General features: G+C 35.9%; 2 protein-coding genes and 1 long non-coding RNA gene across 5 annotated transcripts in view; 1 reads left to right on the top strand and 2 right to left on the bottom strand.

Moving 5' to 3' along the window:
- The window catches only part of LOC123504782 (N6-adenosine-methyltransferase non-catalytic subunit-like), a 7,244-nt gene extending 4,797 nt beyond the window's left edge, over positions 1-2,447 (top strand). Inside the window, exon 8 of the mRNA XM_045255600.1 lies at positions 87-2,447. Within this exon, the coding sequence (XP_045111535.1) occupies positions 87-348 (262 nt within the window). The 3' untranslated portion in view covers positions 349-2,447. The remainder of the gene's footprint in view (positions 1-86) is intronic.
- LOC123504785 (transcription initiation factor TFIID subunit 13-like) lies at positions 2,278-15,203 on the bottom strand. 3 transcript variants are annotated; one of them, XM_045255606.1, is made up of 4 exons: positions 15,024-15,203; positions 6,661-6,737; positions 3,330-3,542; positions 2,278-2,999 (listed from the first exon to the last, which is right to left on the bottom strand). In XM_045255606.1, exons 2-4 carry the CDS (start codon positions 6,688-6,690, stop codon positions 2,826-2,828), a joined length of 417 nt encoding a protein of 138 aa, XP_045111541.1. In that variant the 5' UTR covers positions 6,691-6,737; positions 15,024-15,203; the 3' UTR covers positions 2,278-2,825. The 3 variants fall into 3 exon arrangements, with proteins under 3 accessions (XP_045111541.1, XP_045111543.1, XP_045111542.1); XM_045255608.1 differs by having other exon boundaries at positions 3,330-3,515; XM_045255607.1 differs by lacking the exon at positions 15,024-15,203 and having other exon boundaries at positions 3,330-3,539; positions 6,661-6,705.
- The window catches only part of LOC123504787, a 29,674-nt gene continuing 16,729 nt past the window's right edge, over positions 2,278-15,222 (bottom strand). The window contains exon 2 of the long non-coding RNA XR_006674945.1: positions 2,278-2,660. This is a non-coding gene — a long non-coding RNA (uncharacterized LOC123504787). The remainder of the gene's footprint in view (positions 2,661-15,222) is intronic.

The following is a 15,222-nucleotide window of genomic DNA, read 5'->3' as shown; positions in this document are numbered from 1 at the left end:
TTCTGATTTGTGCAGAACTGGACTAGTCGTATGTAAACTTTTATTCACTGGATTTTTCCTGACTTAAAAGTGTACAAATTTTCCAGGCTACATGTGTTTGGACGTGACAGCACCATCCGTCCTGGCTGGCTCACTTTAGGACCAGGACTCACAAGTAGCAACTTTGACCCTGACGTTTATGCCGGCTACTTTGCATCTGGGCAGATCACGACAGGCTGCACTGAGCGTATTGAGGCTCTCCGTCCCAAATCTCCTCCCCCCAAGGTGAAAGGAGGGCCAGGGGGCAGAGGAAGAGGAGGAATGTCGTCCCGTGCTGGTTTTACCCGTGGGCGAGGTAGAGCAAGATAGTAATAGTAGTAGTAGTGGAGAGTTAGACAATGGGATCATAGTGTAGTTGAATTGTATGTAATGTGACAAGTTCCAGTGGTGTGCAGCCTTCATTTATGGCTTGAACTTTAACATTTTTGCCATATTATCTCATGTTTTGGTGGGAAAATTCTCTGTAACTTTTTTTTATGAATAGCATATTTACAAAGCACATTCTTAAATTGAATTATATACATAATTCAAAAGCCAAAGAAACTCTTTGGAGAAGATATGAAAGAGAGAGAGAGAGAGAGAGAGAGAGAGAGAGAGAGAGAGAGATGGTAGTGATATGCAGGAAAAATAGATGCATTAGATTCAAGGAGACAATTTCCTGTCACATGAGTAGATAGGGTAGCTGACAATTAAAAGTGAAAAAAAAAAAAAAAAAATGGAGAAAGTAAAAAGCCTGGAGGGAGCAGGGATGAATTATACCCGAGGGAACAAAAAAGACTATGCCACTTAGGGAGTTCAAATGAAGAGACATCTAAATAGACTGACAGGTAATTATTTTTAGAAAGTTAAAAATTAGGGTAATTTGGAATTTTAAATCTTCAGAGTCAGTCTTTTAGCAAACAACCTAGGAACCTAAGACACTTAATTCCAGATATTTGAATAAACGGACAATAGCTGCTTTGAAATTATACATTCTCATATTTTAATGTGTATAACATTATAACACACACACTCACACACACACACACACACACACACACACACACACACACACACACACACACACACACACACACAGCAGTAACAAGAGATTAGTATTATACATTCAATTTTAGTTTTAAGAAAGTAACTTATTTGTGAATCAGAGTTCACATAAACAAATTTAACCTGGGACCAAAATACATTATATTCATCATGCTTTAGAATAAGGCAGTAAAGTATAAAAAATCCTTTCATCGTTTTTGTGCTCTGCCATCTCTCATTGATCTTGCTAACCATGAATGCACTGAAAGGTAAAAATGTGACTGAGGAGCAATTGGCCACTTTAAAATAAGTTGGAAAGGGTAAGCAACTAATTACTATAAGAGACTATTGCTGAGGAATAGTTATATTAAAACTAATGTAAAGATATAAATAGCACTGAAGGCTGAATGGATAAGAAGACAATAACACAATGTCATTGGTCTCAGTTGGGTCCACTGAGTGGGATTACACATCTATCTATTTTACATATTATAAGGCTGATATCTTACAGTCATGGTATTACATTACATTCATCGAAGTCCTCCAGTCCTCAGATCTCTAAGGGAGAGCGGGCCAATTAATATTTGCACCAACCTATCCAAGACTAAGAGGGTGAATGATACATGTATCGTACATATTTTAACCCAACCTGCTTATCACAGCAAATAATGATAAGAATCTCATTTCAAGCTTAAGTCTCTATGGGCCATATAATTACAAACAGTTGCTAAAAACTGTGCAATAACTTCTCAATACAATACAAGGGCAGAATCTTTAAGCCTTCAATGTAGAAAAAAAAAATTTTGCTTCACCTATTAGATAATTATCTGGACAAAAACTTTCCCCACATCTCTACCATCATGACAGCACAGAATTCTTTCAGTATTTTAACTGATTCATCTTTGTCACCTTTAGCTAGTGCACTGCCTTACTCTTTTCTTCCATCCAGTGACTGATTATTTTCGAGAAGGGAACATCAAAGCTGTTGAAACAGACTTGCATTTTTAGAACTCTTGCTCATTTTGTAGGACACCACTAAGTCAGTCTTCTTTTGGAGATGATGGCTAAGCTACAAACTGTTTGCAGCATGATGTGATTTACTGCAGAGGAACTTTGTGAAATTATAATGTTTTCAATATGTGGGGATCTAGGTACTGCTGTATAATTAAAGACACAAACATAAGAGAAAAGACCAATGCATTTTAAACAACAGAATAAATTAATTTAAATATTTTATTGGATATGAGCAAACCTATGGCTGTCTGATGCTGACTTGTTAACAGAAAATTGAGAACTGTTACATAGAACCTTTGTAAGAAAATTGTCATTTTATATTTTTCTTATGAAGTTACAAACACTTTTAACAATAAAATTATACTTCAATGTGTAAAGTATATTTTTTACCATATATCCAAATATTCCTAACCCACTTAACAGCTTTCACATAATTTCCATTTATTTACTATCTGCTTACCTACACTCCTAAACTCTGATACCTGCTCCTTTGTTTGTATTTCATGGCCTATAAATATAATCTTCAGTGTTCTCTCTCTCTCTCTCTCTCTCTCTCTCTCTCTCTCTCTCTCTCTCTCTCTCTACTGTAGACATTCCACACATTTCCACTGTATGGACCATAGGTTCCTAAAATTTGCCTAATATAAAATCACTTCAAAATCTTAGCTAAAACATTAACTTATTCCATAAGCAAACAGCACTTATAATTATTCTCCTCAGTTACACTATACACATATGCACATAAAAGTCTACACTCCAGCATATTTTACTTCATCAAAGGCCTTTCTTGCCTTCTTCAGTTCTTCATTCATATTGAGCAGGTCATGGACACGGGCATATTTTCTCTTATCCTTCCTCACCAAGTACATGACATCTTCCACCTGCACTCTGCCAGACCGTCCCACCTCCATCGCCCGCTGGGTCTGGTCACAGAAGCCCATTGTTAGTGGCAGAGCCAACTGGCTTTTTTGTTATCAATTTCTTGGTCAGTGGAACACAACTAAAGGTGAATATTTTTACATGCAGCAAAGGATCCATTACACCTCATTACCATAAAAAAAAGAGAAGTTACCAAGATAATGTGCATATTTCTTCCCAGTAATGTATATCATTAACAGTTCTGTGCTGAACATCCTCTACTTCATCTGAAATGTTTTCAATTTTCAATGAAATTTAGGGAATAACAAACATTTAAATACTGTTAATTTCTTTTGCATATATGCTTCATGAAAATGTAAAGCATGATTTCCTACCATCTGAGTTATGAACTCAATGACCATATCCTCGAGGAGATCAACACTTTCTGTGTAGGGATTCTGGTCATCCCCGAATCCATACATCATGCACCGCAGTTCTTTGGAGAAAAGTCTCTTACGTCCTCCTGTTCCTGTTGTTATGGTGACTTCTGACTGAGTCTCCCCTGCCTCCTCCTCTTCATACTGAAATAAATCGTCGCCATCATTCTGCTAAGGAGGGGTGGATGAGGGGTAGGATAGCAATGGCAGGATTTCAGGATTAGCACATGAAGGTATTTGTGTTGGTTTTTGCAGGCAAGGAAATTCAATTAATGAATTTTCAAAAAGATGCAAAGAAATCAGAGCATAATGCAAGAAAATCAGTTATTAAATATTTTTATCAAAGTAAGTCACAAAAAAAGGCAAGCATCCAGTGGAAAGAATGAATACAATTACACATAGATAAACAGGAATTTCAAAAAGAATGTATATAAAGATTATCCATAAATATGAAATATTTCAGTACCAATTATATGATTACCAATAAAGATAGTAATTTACAGAAAATACAATCAATCATGTTATGCAAATATTTAATTACACAAGCCATTGGCAGTTTTCATAAAGATTAGGAAAATTGTAAAATTCAAAATATCATCAAAGAAAATTGATAAATTTTTCAATATCATATAAAAAATGTTCATTCAGTGATAAAATGCAGTGATTCGCAAAAATTGAAATGGAAAACATGCATTTGAATATTCATGCCGGATCATGTCATACATGGATTAGTAATTAGTTTAATGAGTATTCATTTCGTTAGTAAATCACCATCATATAACATCCCACCATGCAACAGTCACATACCAACATTTTATTGTACCATATAATTAATGTTATTATCATCATCATTATCATCATTATTATTATTATTATTATTATTATTATTATTATTATTATTGTTGTTGTTGTTGTTATAATTGTTATAATTTTATTGTTATTACCAAATCATCCACAATGAAACAAGCAAAGGACAAAGAAGGATTTTCCAGCCAGGTGTGAGCACAGCAGTCCAGCACAGCAAAGCATACATGGAGTATCAGATTGTTATGAGGAAGCAACAAGTGAGCAGTGATGAAGAGAAAAGGTTGGATATGAAGGGAGAGGAAAAAGATGGGACAAGGAAGAAGGGAAGAAGAAAAAAAATAAACAAAATTAGAACCAAATATGAAACAAGCTGCAGCATGCATTATTCAAATCATACTGGGAAAGAAAAAAATAAATAAAAACTACTACCCTGGTATATTATAATCAGTGCTGAAATCAAAGTTCGTGGCTTGTGGCAGACCATGGCTTTTATCGCATTGATATCATATTATACTCCACTCTGTACAAGAGACTTATTAGCCGTTCTATGACAAACAGAAAAAATTAGGCAACTAAATATGATAGGCAGTAATGATGAAGATAGTGTATAATGATTGCTTACTCTTATTAATTTCACAATATATCCAGAAGCCACAGCTAGTAGTGTGCATTGCTCAAAGCTCTACACATTAAAAAATACAATGAGAGCTTTGTCTTGAATCTATAAATGTCTTACTAACTGTGTCAAGAAATGAAAATTAAGATAGAACTATACAATAGTACATACAAGCCATATGTACTTTTATACTGGTTAAGTATCAGCTACATCTAGACAAATCACTACAAAGAGTGTTGTACTGGACAAAGGTAACATTTACTTTATTTCAGATGCCATTAGCCTCTCCAGCATCTACAGCCACTCTACAAACTACAGTACCAAAGACCCATCAATGAGCATAAACTTAAGAGGAGAAGAGCAAAATAGAACCAAATAGAACCAAAATGCCAGTAGAATTATGTCTAAAGAGTATGGCAATTATGCAATAATGCCCTACAAGGTGAAGCTTGTCTGAAGAAGTCACCAAACAACAATCACATGTGCACCACCACGTCAAATGTATATTACAACCTTAAAGGTAAAAATGTATTGAAATATAGTGGCATCATGAAAGCCAAAATTTGTTAGAATGTGTAAAGACACCAGAGCTGGGCACTACTTTGATATTTCAGGTTCAACTTTGAGTTTGCAACTTTGCTGCCTGACTGTAATTTTGCAACTTTTAACTTTGTGACTGACTTTTTTCTCAGTGCGACTCCACTAAATTACAAAGTAAACTTTAGCATGATAACAGAAACATGATTTTATAAGGCTGGGAAAACATATTTATCCTTTTTTTTAGATTTTTTTTCAGTTAAAACACAGCCTAAACTAATATCTATAGGTCCTCCTCCTCCTCCTTCTCCTCCTCCTCCTCCTCCTCCTCCTCCTCCTCCAGCCGCAGCAATTTCTTTAAGAAAAATTATCTTTGTTCCTGTTCAAAGTTGCAACAAAAGCCACAGAAAATGGTGGTGTAACTTTGTTTATTACAACTTTTTCAAAATGTGTGTGACTTTTGAATTCATGGTGCAGCAGAGTCGCAAAGTCGCAACGCCCAGCTCTGAAAAACACAAAACCTAATAACCATATATTAGTGTCATTATCAGTGTGTCTACATCATTGTGAAGTATTCTACAAAATAAAAGAGTAAAGAGGCACACACTGAAAAATCAATAGTATATCCCTATAGAGGAACTGACTGATAATAAGAACAATAAACATCAGTGTAGCGCTTACTAAATAAAGTTATATGTACTGATAACAGCAAAGCATAAAGTACATGATCATGTATCCAAATGAAATTGTTTTATATGTATTTATCAAAACAATGTATTCATTTTCAATGCTGAACTTTCAGGAATAATTCATACAGGCTGATTTCTAGGAAATCTTAGTTTCAAGAGTTAGAATAATGACTAAATATAAAAGTTAAGCAGTAAAATTTATACAGTATTTTGTGGGTAGTGGGTAGTGAATTGTTGAGGGTTGGCTTTAGTTGTGTAATATATAGAGTTTCTATTATAAGTGGCATATCCTCACCACCTGTAATAGAAACAATTTATAAGTATTGGAATCTATATATTTGACAACTAAAGCCAGTCTTCAACCCTACTCACTAAACACTGTATAACTTTTACTTCTTAATCTTTGTATCTAGTCATTATTCTAATGTTTGTGGCTTTATATTTATATCTGTTTTATGTTTAGATTTAGACCACTGAAGATAACATAAGATGTTGAAACATTTGGATATATTAAAGACGGTGCTCATTGCTGCCTTTGTCATTAGTTTCCTCTCAAATTAAAAAAATTTAGGGAACTTAAGAATAAAAAAAAAAAAAAAAACTTCTTACAATCTAAAAGCCTAAATATCATTTCACTCACCTGATCAAAGCTATCATCTGCAGCAGCCATCTGTCTGTTTAATGTTCTTCAGATGGTATAAATCTTTGTTGATATGCCTGAAAAAAAAAAAAAAAAAAAAAAAAAGGTTTCAGACTTACACACACACACACACACACACATACTTATTCGTTGCTTACTAGTTGTGTTTCTTGTTTATCTGATCCTACTGCCACCAAAGTGTTCTGCAGGACCCACATTTTAATTCATTAACCTTTCAATAATGATCACACTTTATATGCTTTTTTGATTGTCAGCATTTCCATGTCATAACAGTCAGAAAACAGGAAAGTTCTTAGTTCTTTCTTGAATCTCCTTAGTTTGTCTGACATAAAGAGGGAGCTTATTGAACATTCTTGGGGTGGCAGAACTGAAAGCGTGCAATCCAACATTTGAGGAGTAGTAAAGCTCATGAAGTGATTACAGATATGGCTTGATAACTATAAATGCCTTCATCTGCATTACATGTAATAATTCTCTTGAGGGGGTAGGCATGCTAAATATGATGAAAATTAAACTACTTTACTTAGCTGTCTGAAATTTTCTATTGAAAACTAGTCTCACTTCAAAATCCTTTGTGTCCAAATTTGGAGATGATACTTGTAAAAATAAATGAATAAATATTCATTTTTTTAAAATTTAGTAGCATTTTTAATTTGCCTAAGGATCCAACATCAATAATCAGTTTCCATCCAAACACTGCGTAGCAATTCCTTTTAGATTATATTTCAATCCTTTGATTCTATTTTTCTTAATACGTATATATTAGTTTTTATGTAACAAGGCAAGAAACATTCTACATACTTAGAAAAATCCCATTTTCTATGAATTTTGAAAATATTTAGCTATTTTTTTCACACCAAGAAAAATGTAAACTCAAGAGATTTACAAGGCATTATCTGACAAGTAATATGACACAAGAATGATGAAAATTGGTCACCAAATAAAAAAGTTATAGCAACTTGAACTGTAAAAAACTACGTTTTGAGAAAACGGCATCTGAAGTTGAGTGTGTCAAGTGAGATGAATCAGTGCCCTCCAGGCGAGTAGTGTAGCTCCTTCTGCAGGTGTTTATTTCTCATTCTCTTCTTCAAAGGTACATCCATCTTCATATCTTGGTTTTCAAGGTATTTTTCAGTAATGTGTGAAAGTGCTAGGGCCAGGTTTTCATAAATAACACTCTCTTTGTACCCTGCATTATACACACTGACTGCATGAGCTGCAGAAAAATCAAGTTTATTATTTGATATGTTTAGGTGTTTTGGGCAGTACTGCCACAATCTGCTGTGAAATGACTCATTAGGGTTTTGTGTGTGCCCTTTGAGGCATCTTTTCATCATCTCATCAGTAACTAATCTTTCATAAACTTTTCGTACAAGATGAAGCTGGTCTGGCTTAAGTGAAAAGGAAACTTTCATTGTGCTGTGGCTGGGTGGTATCTCCCCTAAGGCCAAAGCCTTTTGGTAAAAGCACCAGGAGTCACTTTAGATTTAGGGCACAGATGATGCTTCCGATTGGTGTCGCTTGATGAGCAGTGTTCAAAAGATGACATGATGTCGTTCCTCATTTCTTCTTCCGTCATGTTCACCTTTCTTGTAATGCCTCTCTGGAAGTAAAACTGCAGGCGAGTGATAACTTTGTCAGTCAACTTATTCTGTCCACCAAGTACGGATCTCTTCACAGTTTTTCCACTCTTTGTTTTTACAGTCTGTGTTTCTTTTCTCAAATTTCTTAGTCCATTTCCAAGCCTCTTTGCCACATGGTTTATACAGTCCACCTTTTCAACCATGTGATCTTTCCCATATGGTCCTTCTCCATTATTACATGATGTTACACAACTGTATGCCAAGCTATCACCATAACTAATAAAGTTGATGTACCTCATATTATGAGAAAGAGATCTGTTCCAACATGCCAGAGCCTCTGCAGCCTCCATTACCCCTGAGGTACCTGCATAGTTCACTATTTAGTATTACATTCTTGTATTGACTGCACTGTATCACACTTGTGTCTGCTTCATGAGTTATGTAGTTACTGGCAACATCAGTTCCAAGACACAATTTACAAGCAATATTGCTAGCAATAGTAGTGAACACACTTTTTCTCACTATCACATTTCCTTCAGGCAGAAGAGCACACACACACACACACACACACACACACACACACACACACACACACACACACACACACACACACACACACACCATAAGTGTTGGATTTCATATTCATGAATAAATCGGTCTTATCTCATCAAACGATATAGCCCAACGGGAAATAGTGATCACGTAGTTCTAGAAGTTGAATTGGAGGATCAGGAAATTTTGAGATGGAATGAGGGCGACAAACAAAAAAGATTGAATAATGCCAAGACAAATTTTGAAGGTAAGTATCTTGGTAGTATAAAGTGGAAAGAAACTATGCAAGGCAAGACAGTTCAAGAGAAATATGAAATATTCATAGACAAGTACAATCAGGGGGTAAGGAGGCATGTTCCAGTATACAGAGTTAAAGAGAACAAACACACAAGGCATTACGCTTTGTGTGCTAAAGCTAAGAAGAGAAAGGGTGCTGCCTGGAAGAAATCAAGGACACAGAGAAATGAAGAGAATAGGAAGCAATATAATGAGGCATGAAAGAAATCTACTAGAATGAGGATGGAGGAGGAGAGAAAATTTGAAAGGGAGGTTGTAAAAAGATTTGGAGAGGAACCCATGCTATTCTACAAGTACATAAATGAAAAAATGATGAGCCGAGACACCATTACTAAGTTAACTAAGGGAAACAGGGTATATGAAACAACAGAAGAAATAAGTGAACTGATGAATGAGAGCTTTAGATCAGTATTTAATGTGGGAGATTTTATAGAACAAAACAACAAAGTGAAACAGGAATGGTTACAAAACATTATGGTGCATAAACAGGAAATTAATAAATTACTAGAAAAGGTAGAAGTAAGAAAAGCAATGGGGCCAGATGGAGTGTCAGGATGGACACTGAGAGAATGTAAAGAACAACTGGTAGACTCAATTTGAGATGCAATCAACAACTCATTAACGGAAGAGAAAGTACCAAGGGAAGGGTATGGAAAAGAACAAATACAGTCCCAATATATAAAGGAAGGAAAAGAACCGAGCTCTTGAATTACAGACCTATGTCACTGACTAGTGTTGTGGGAAAGCTTTGTGAAATTGTGATTAAAGAAAAATGGCTGGATTATCTGGAGGAAAATGAAATAATAAACAACTCCCATTTTGAATTTAGAAGATGATCATGTATAACAAATTTATTAAGTTTCTATACACAGTTAACAAATTGATGGGTGGACACAGTGTATTTAGATATTAAAAAGGCTTTTTACAGAGTACCACACAGAAAACTCCTATGAAAAAAAACAAAAAATCATATGGGAGGAGTACAGGAAAGCATCTTAAGCTGAATGAGAGACTCCTTAATGGGAAGAGAAATAAGGACAGTGATAAGAGACACCCTATCAAGTTGGAGCACAGTAACTACTGGTATATATATATATATATATATATATATATATATATATATATATATATATATATATATATATATATATATATATATATATATATATATATATATATATATATATATATATATATATATATATATATATATATATATATAAAACTCCTCGTCTGAAGGGGACCTGGGGAAGGAGAAATGCCTTAACCTAATTGATGCCAGGATGAAAGAAGTGAAACAAGAACACCAGAAAGTACAAAGGTCCTTTAGGGAGATAGTGAAAAAGCAGGAAGAAGAAAATAAAGTGATTACACAGAGTGAAATGGTAAAGGCATTAAAGGAAAATGAGTATGTAGTGAGAGATATTGCTGAAAAGAAAAAATGCGTGATCATAACAGGATTGAGGGAGGAAACTAACAGGAACTGGCAAGATAGGAGAGATAAGGAAAATGACAGGATTAAGTCTTTACTGAATAAGATCTCAGAAGAGGAAGAGTGCCTGTATGCTGAGGTAGAAGAAAGTGTTAGACTAGGAGCTTTTGAGGAAGGCAAGAATAGACCATTAAAATTGAAAGTAAAGTCTCAGGTGGCAACTGAGGACTTGTTGAGGAGGGCTTGGAAACTTAAGGACTCTGAGGAAACCAAAACAATTTACATAAGAAGAAATATGTCACAGGACGAACGGATGAAAATGAAAGAGCTTGTAACTGAGGTGAGAGAGAGAATGAAGAAAGAACCGAGGAGGAAAAGACCAAGTTTTTTTGGAGGATGAGAAATGGGAGGCTGAAGAAGTGGTGGATAAAACAGACGGAATAGACATTACACTGACAGAAACATGGAAGAAAGAGACTAGGAATGGAATTCAAGTGACTTACACGAACATAGATGGATTTCTGTCTAAGAGGTTGGAATGTATGGATTACCTAATAAACAATGAACCGGACATAATGTGTGTGGTGGAAACAAAGCTAAGGCCCGAAATAAAGCTAGATTGGTTTGATGTAAAACACTACAAAGTATGGAGAAATGATAGAAAAAATAAAGGAGGTGGTGGTATAATGGTTCTTACTAAGGAAGATCTGATAGTAAAGGAGGTGAACTATAGTAAGGGAAATGAGGAAGTGATGAGTATGCTTATAACAGATGGTAAGAGGGACATTAATATTATAACAGTATACATACCACCCAGAACCAATGCTTGGGAATATGAACAGTACCAAATGGTGATGAGAAATACTCTAGACAGAATGAAGCAGGAACTCATCAGAAAGGATAGAGTGATGATAGTCGGGGACTTTAATTGTAAAGAAATAGTGTGGGAAGACTACGAAGTGGTGAACGGTGGTGAGTGGGCAGAGGAATTGTTAAACGTAGCAACAAATAACTTGATGACACAGTGGGTGAGATCACCAACAAGGTGCAGGGGACAAGATGCTGCAGCAAGGTTGGATTTGGTATTTACCAGGGCCATCTCCTTAAAAGAAGAAATTGAGCATGAATGTCCCTTGGGGAAAAGCGATCATGATGTCCTTAGCTTTGAGCTGGATACGGAATTAAGCACGAATAAGATTGTGGAACGCAGGGAGGAAAAATTGAATTATATTAGGGCAAATTATAACCATATGAGGGAGTTCTTTAATGAAATTGACTGGTCCGTGGTATACCAGGAAGGGGATATGCAATTGAAATACGATAAATTTATGGATTTATATAACTCTGCTGTGAAGAGGTTTGTGCCATATCACAGAAAGAGGACTTTAAATAATAAACAGTGGTTTAATAGAAATTGTGAAGAAGCAAAAAGAACAAAGAAAAGGCATGGAAGAAACTTAAGAAAAACAGTGATGTATTATCAAGAGAAGTTTACAAAACAGCAAGGAATAGATATGTTGAAGTAAGAAGAACAGCACAAAAGGAATATGAACAGAGAGTGGTGGAAAACTGTGATAGTGACCCTACACTGTTTTACAAATTCATAAATGGAAAACTAAATAAAAGGGACACAATAGAAAAGGTAAAAAATGGGGAAAAAGTATATGAGGATGCTAGAGATATAGCTGAAATTTTGAACGACAACTTTTGCAAAGTGTTTACAAAGGAGGAGCATTTTATAGGAGAAGGGCCAACGGAGATAAAGCAAATGCAGGACATCATGGTTACTAAAGAAGATGTAAGGAAAATTATAAGCAATCTGGATATTAATAAATCAATGGGGCCTGATGGCATATCTGGAAGGTTGCTAAAAGAATGTAAGGATCAATTGTTGAACCCCGTATTTGATATTGTGGAAACCTCCATACGAACAGGATTAGTCCCGAAAGAGTGGAAAAGAGCTGACATTGTGCCTATATATAAGAATGGTAATAGAATGGAACCGTTAAATTACAGACCAGTATCGTTGACTAGTATATTGTGCAAAGTATGTGAAGTAATTAAAGCTAAGTGGAGTGAGTATCTAGAAAGTGAAAACATTCTGAGTGAAAGGCAGTTTGGTTTCAGAAAAGGAAGATCGTGTGTATCCAATTTATTATGTTTTTATTCAAGAGTGACTGACATACTACAACATAGAGAGGGATGGGTGGATGCTATTTACCTGGACTTGAGAAAGGCCTTTGATAAAGTGCCACACAATAGACTGATGTGGAAACTAAAGAAAATTGGAGGAGTAAGTGATAAACTAGCAAAATGGATGAAAAATTACTTAGTGGGAAGAGAAATGCGAACAGTGGTGAAGGGAAGGAAGTCCGAGTGGAAGAAGGTAACCAGTGGAGTTCCACAAGGGTCAGTGCTTGGTCCCATCATGTTTTTGATTTATGTTAATGATATGCCAGTAGGAATTGACAGTTACATGAACATGTTCGCGGACGATACCAAAATTATGAGCAGAGTAAAGAATGTGGAAGATTGTAACAAGCTATAGGAAGATCTTGATAAAAATATATGAGTGGAGTAAAGAGTGGCAGATGGAATTCAATATAAAGAAGAGCCATGTTATGAAAAATGGGAAGAAGTAGATACAGACCAAACAGGATTACAGGCTGGGTGATGAGAAAATTGATGAGACCAATGAGGAGAAAGACTTACAAGTAACCGTGCAAAACACTCTGTCACCGGAGAAACACATTAACAAGATATTTTGGAAAACATATAACATGCTTCAAAATATTGGCCTTGCATTCCACTACCTAGATGAAGGAATGATGAAGAAGATATTATGCACCTTAATAAGAGCCCAGTTAGAGAATATGCAGCATGTGTCTGGTCACCGCATATGAAGAAAAATGTGAAGAAGGTGGAAAGGGTACAGAGGCTGGCAACAAGGATGGTACCAGGACTCAGGGAGTTAGACTATGAGGAAAGACTGAGGAAACTGGGGCTGACCACATTAGAAGAGAGAAGAACAAGAGGAGACATGATAACTATGTATAAATTGGTGAACAAGATTGACATATTGGACAGAGAATTGATAAAGGTGACCACAAGTAATTATCTCCGAGGACATGGAAAAAAACTAATAAAAGACATCTGTCTAAATGACGTGAGAAAATACAGTTTCCCGCATCGTAGTATTGATAAGTGGAATAAACTGAGCAGTGATGTCGTTGACGCAGTGTGTGTCAATCAGATGAAAGAGAGATATGACAGGAGTGGACAAGGAGACAGGACACAGAGAGCTTAGCTCGGGCCCTGTAATACACAAATAGGTAAATACACACGGACACTCATTCACTCACACACACACACACACACACACACACACACACAAATACTCAGAAATTAGGAAGTACAGTTGTTTTACAGGCAAGTAAAACAATACCAGCAAGGGAGGCGGTGACGTAGGATCGGGTAGACGTCCATGCATAAGTTCGAATCCCACCATGTGCCGCCTTCAAACTATGCCATTTGTCAAGTGGTTTAAAGTTACCTACATGTCACCAAAGATGCGCTTGGGTGGTGATATGGGTCCTAATACAGGTACCACTATAAATATAATTTCCTGCACCACTAATGGGTGGAAGTTGAACAGCGCTTCCATTTATACATTATAGCTACTCTTGAAGTATACCTACAGGTGCTATAGGCCATAACATAAAAAAGAAAAAAATGAAAAAAAGGGACAATCCTTTCACTGCCCAGTCTTGGCTGGGTGAATTCATGAATCTGGATAGTCCCACACACTGACCCCTGAAGAGTGATGTTATGCACTTTCCCAGGAGCTGTACACGTATACACCTAAACAAAGTAAAAAGAATCCTGTATTCGTAACATTATACAGACAGCTTCTGGCACACAAGAAGGCATTCCCTTCTGCAGCTATGGTGGTAAGCTTTATTAAAACTACATATTTTTGGTTGTTACTGTAGTCATGGAGACACTAATAGAAACAGTTGATGAGAAACAAACTTAACAAAGATCTGTAGGTAAAGGTTGTTGTTGTTATTAAGGGCTATGAGGATTCTCTACTGCAGGGGTTCTCAACCCGGGATTCGCAAACTCTGGGGTACTTAGATGGCTGATCTAATAATATCCTTTGCAGTACCATTGCATATTGAATTAATGTCAGTAACTAAATTAACATTCCAAGGATACTTAGATATGGCTGATCTAATAGTATCCATTGTATATTCATTAGTGTCAGTCACTAAATTAACATTTTATTCGATATCAGATTGAGGGTTCGGGTAGATAGTCTTATAACTCAGGGAGTTCTTAACGAGAAAAAGGTTGAGAACTCCTGCTCTACTGGAAGGCCCAATGAGCCCTGGGAGAAGGCATGAGACACTCGCAGGCCCATCTTCGTCAGGAAAACACAAGTGAGGCGGAAGTTAAGGTATGGTATCAATACTTACGCTAGGGTTTGTTCAACTTTGCCTGTAAGAGTTCTCGGTACAGTCACTACTACTCAATGTCCCGACTCTTCTGTGAAGTTATTGCAGGAACAGAAAGAAATTGCATTAGATAGAAAAAGGATTAATAATTAGAGACAACTAAACAACATGAATTTAAAGTAAAAGAAAATTAATATCAGACAAATCAAATCAATAAACA

This window comes from Portunus trituberculatus, chromosome 17 (assembly GCF_017591435.1).
Source record: "Portunus trituberculatus isolate SZX2019 chromosome 17, ASM1759143v1, whole genome shotgun sequence".
Lineage (NCBI taxonomy): Eukaryota > Metazoa > Arthropoda > Malacostraca > Decapoda > Portunidae > Portunus > Portunus trituberculatus.
The sequence above is the reverse complement of the archived record's forward strand: the minus strand, read 5'-3'. Positions and strand labels throughout refer to the sequence as shown.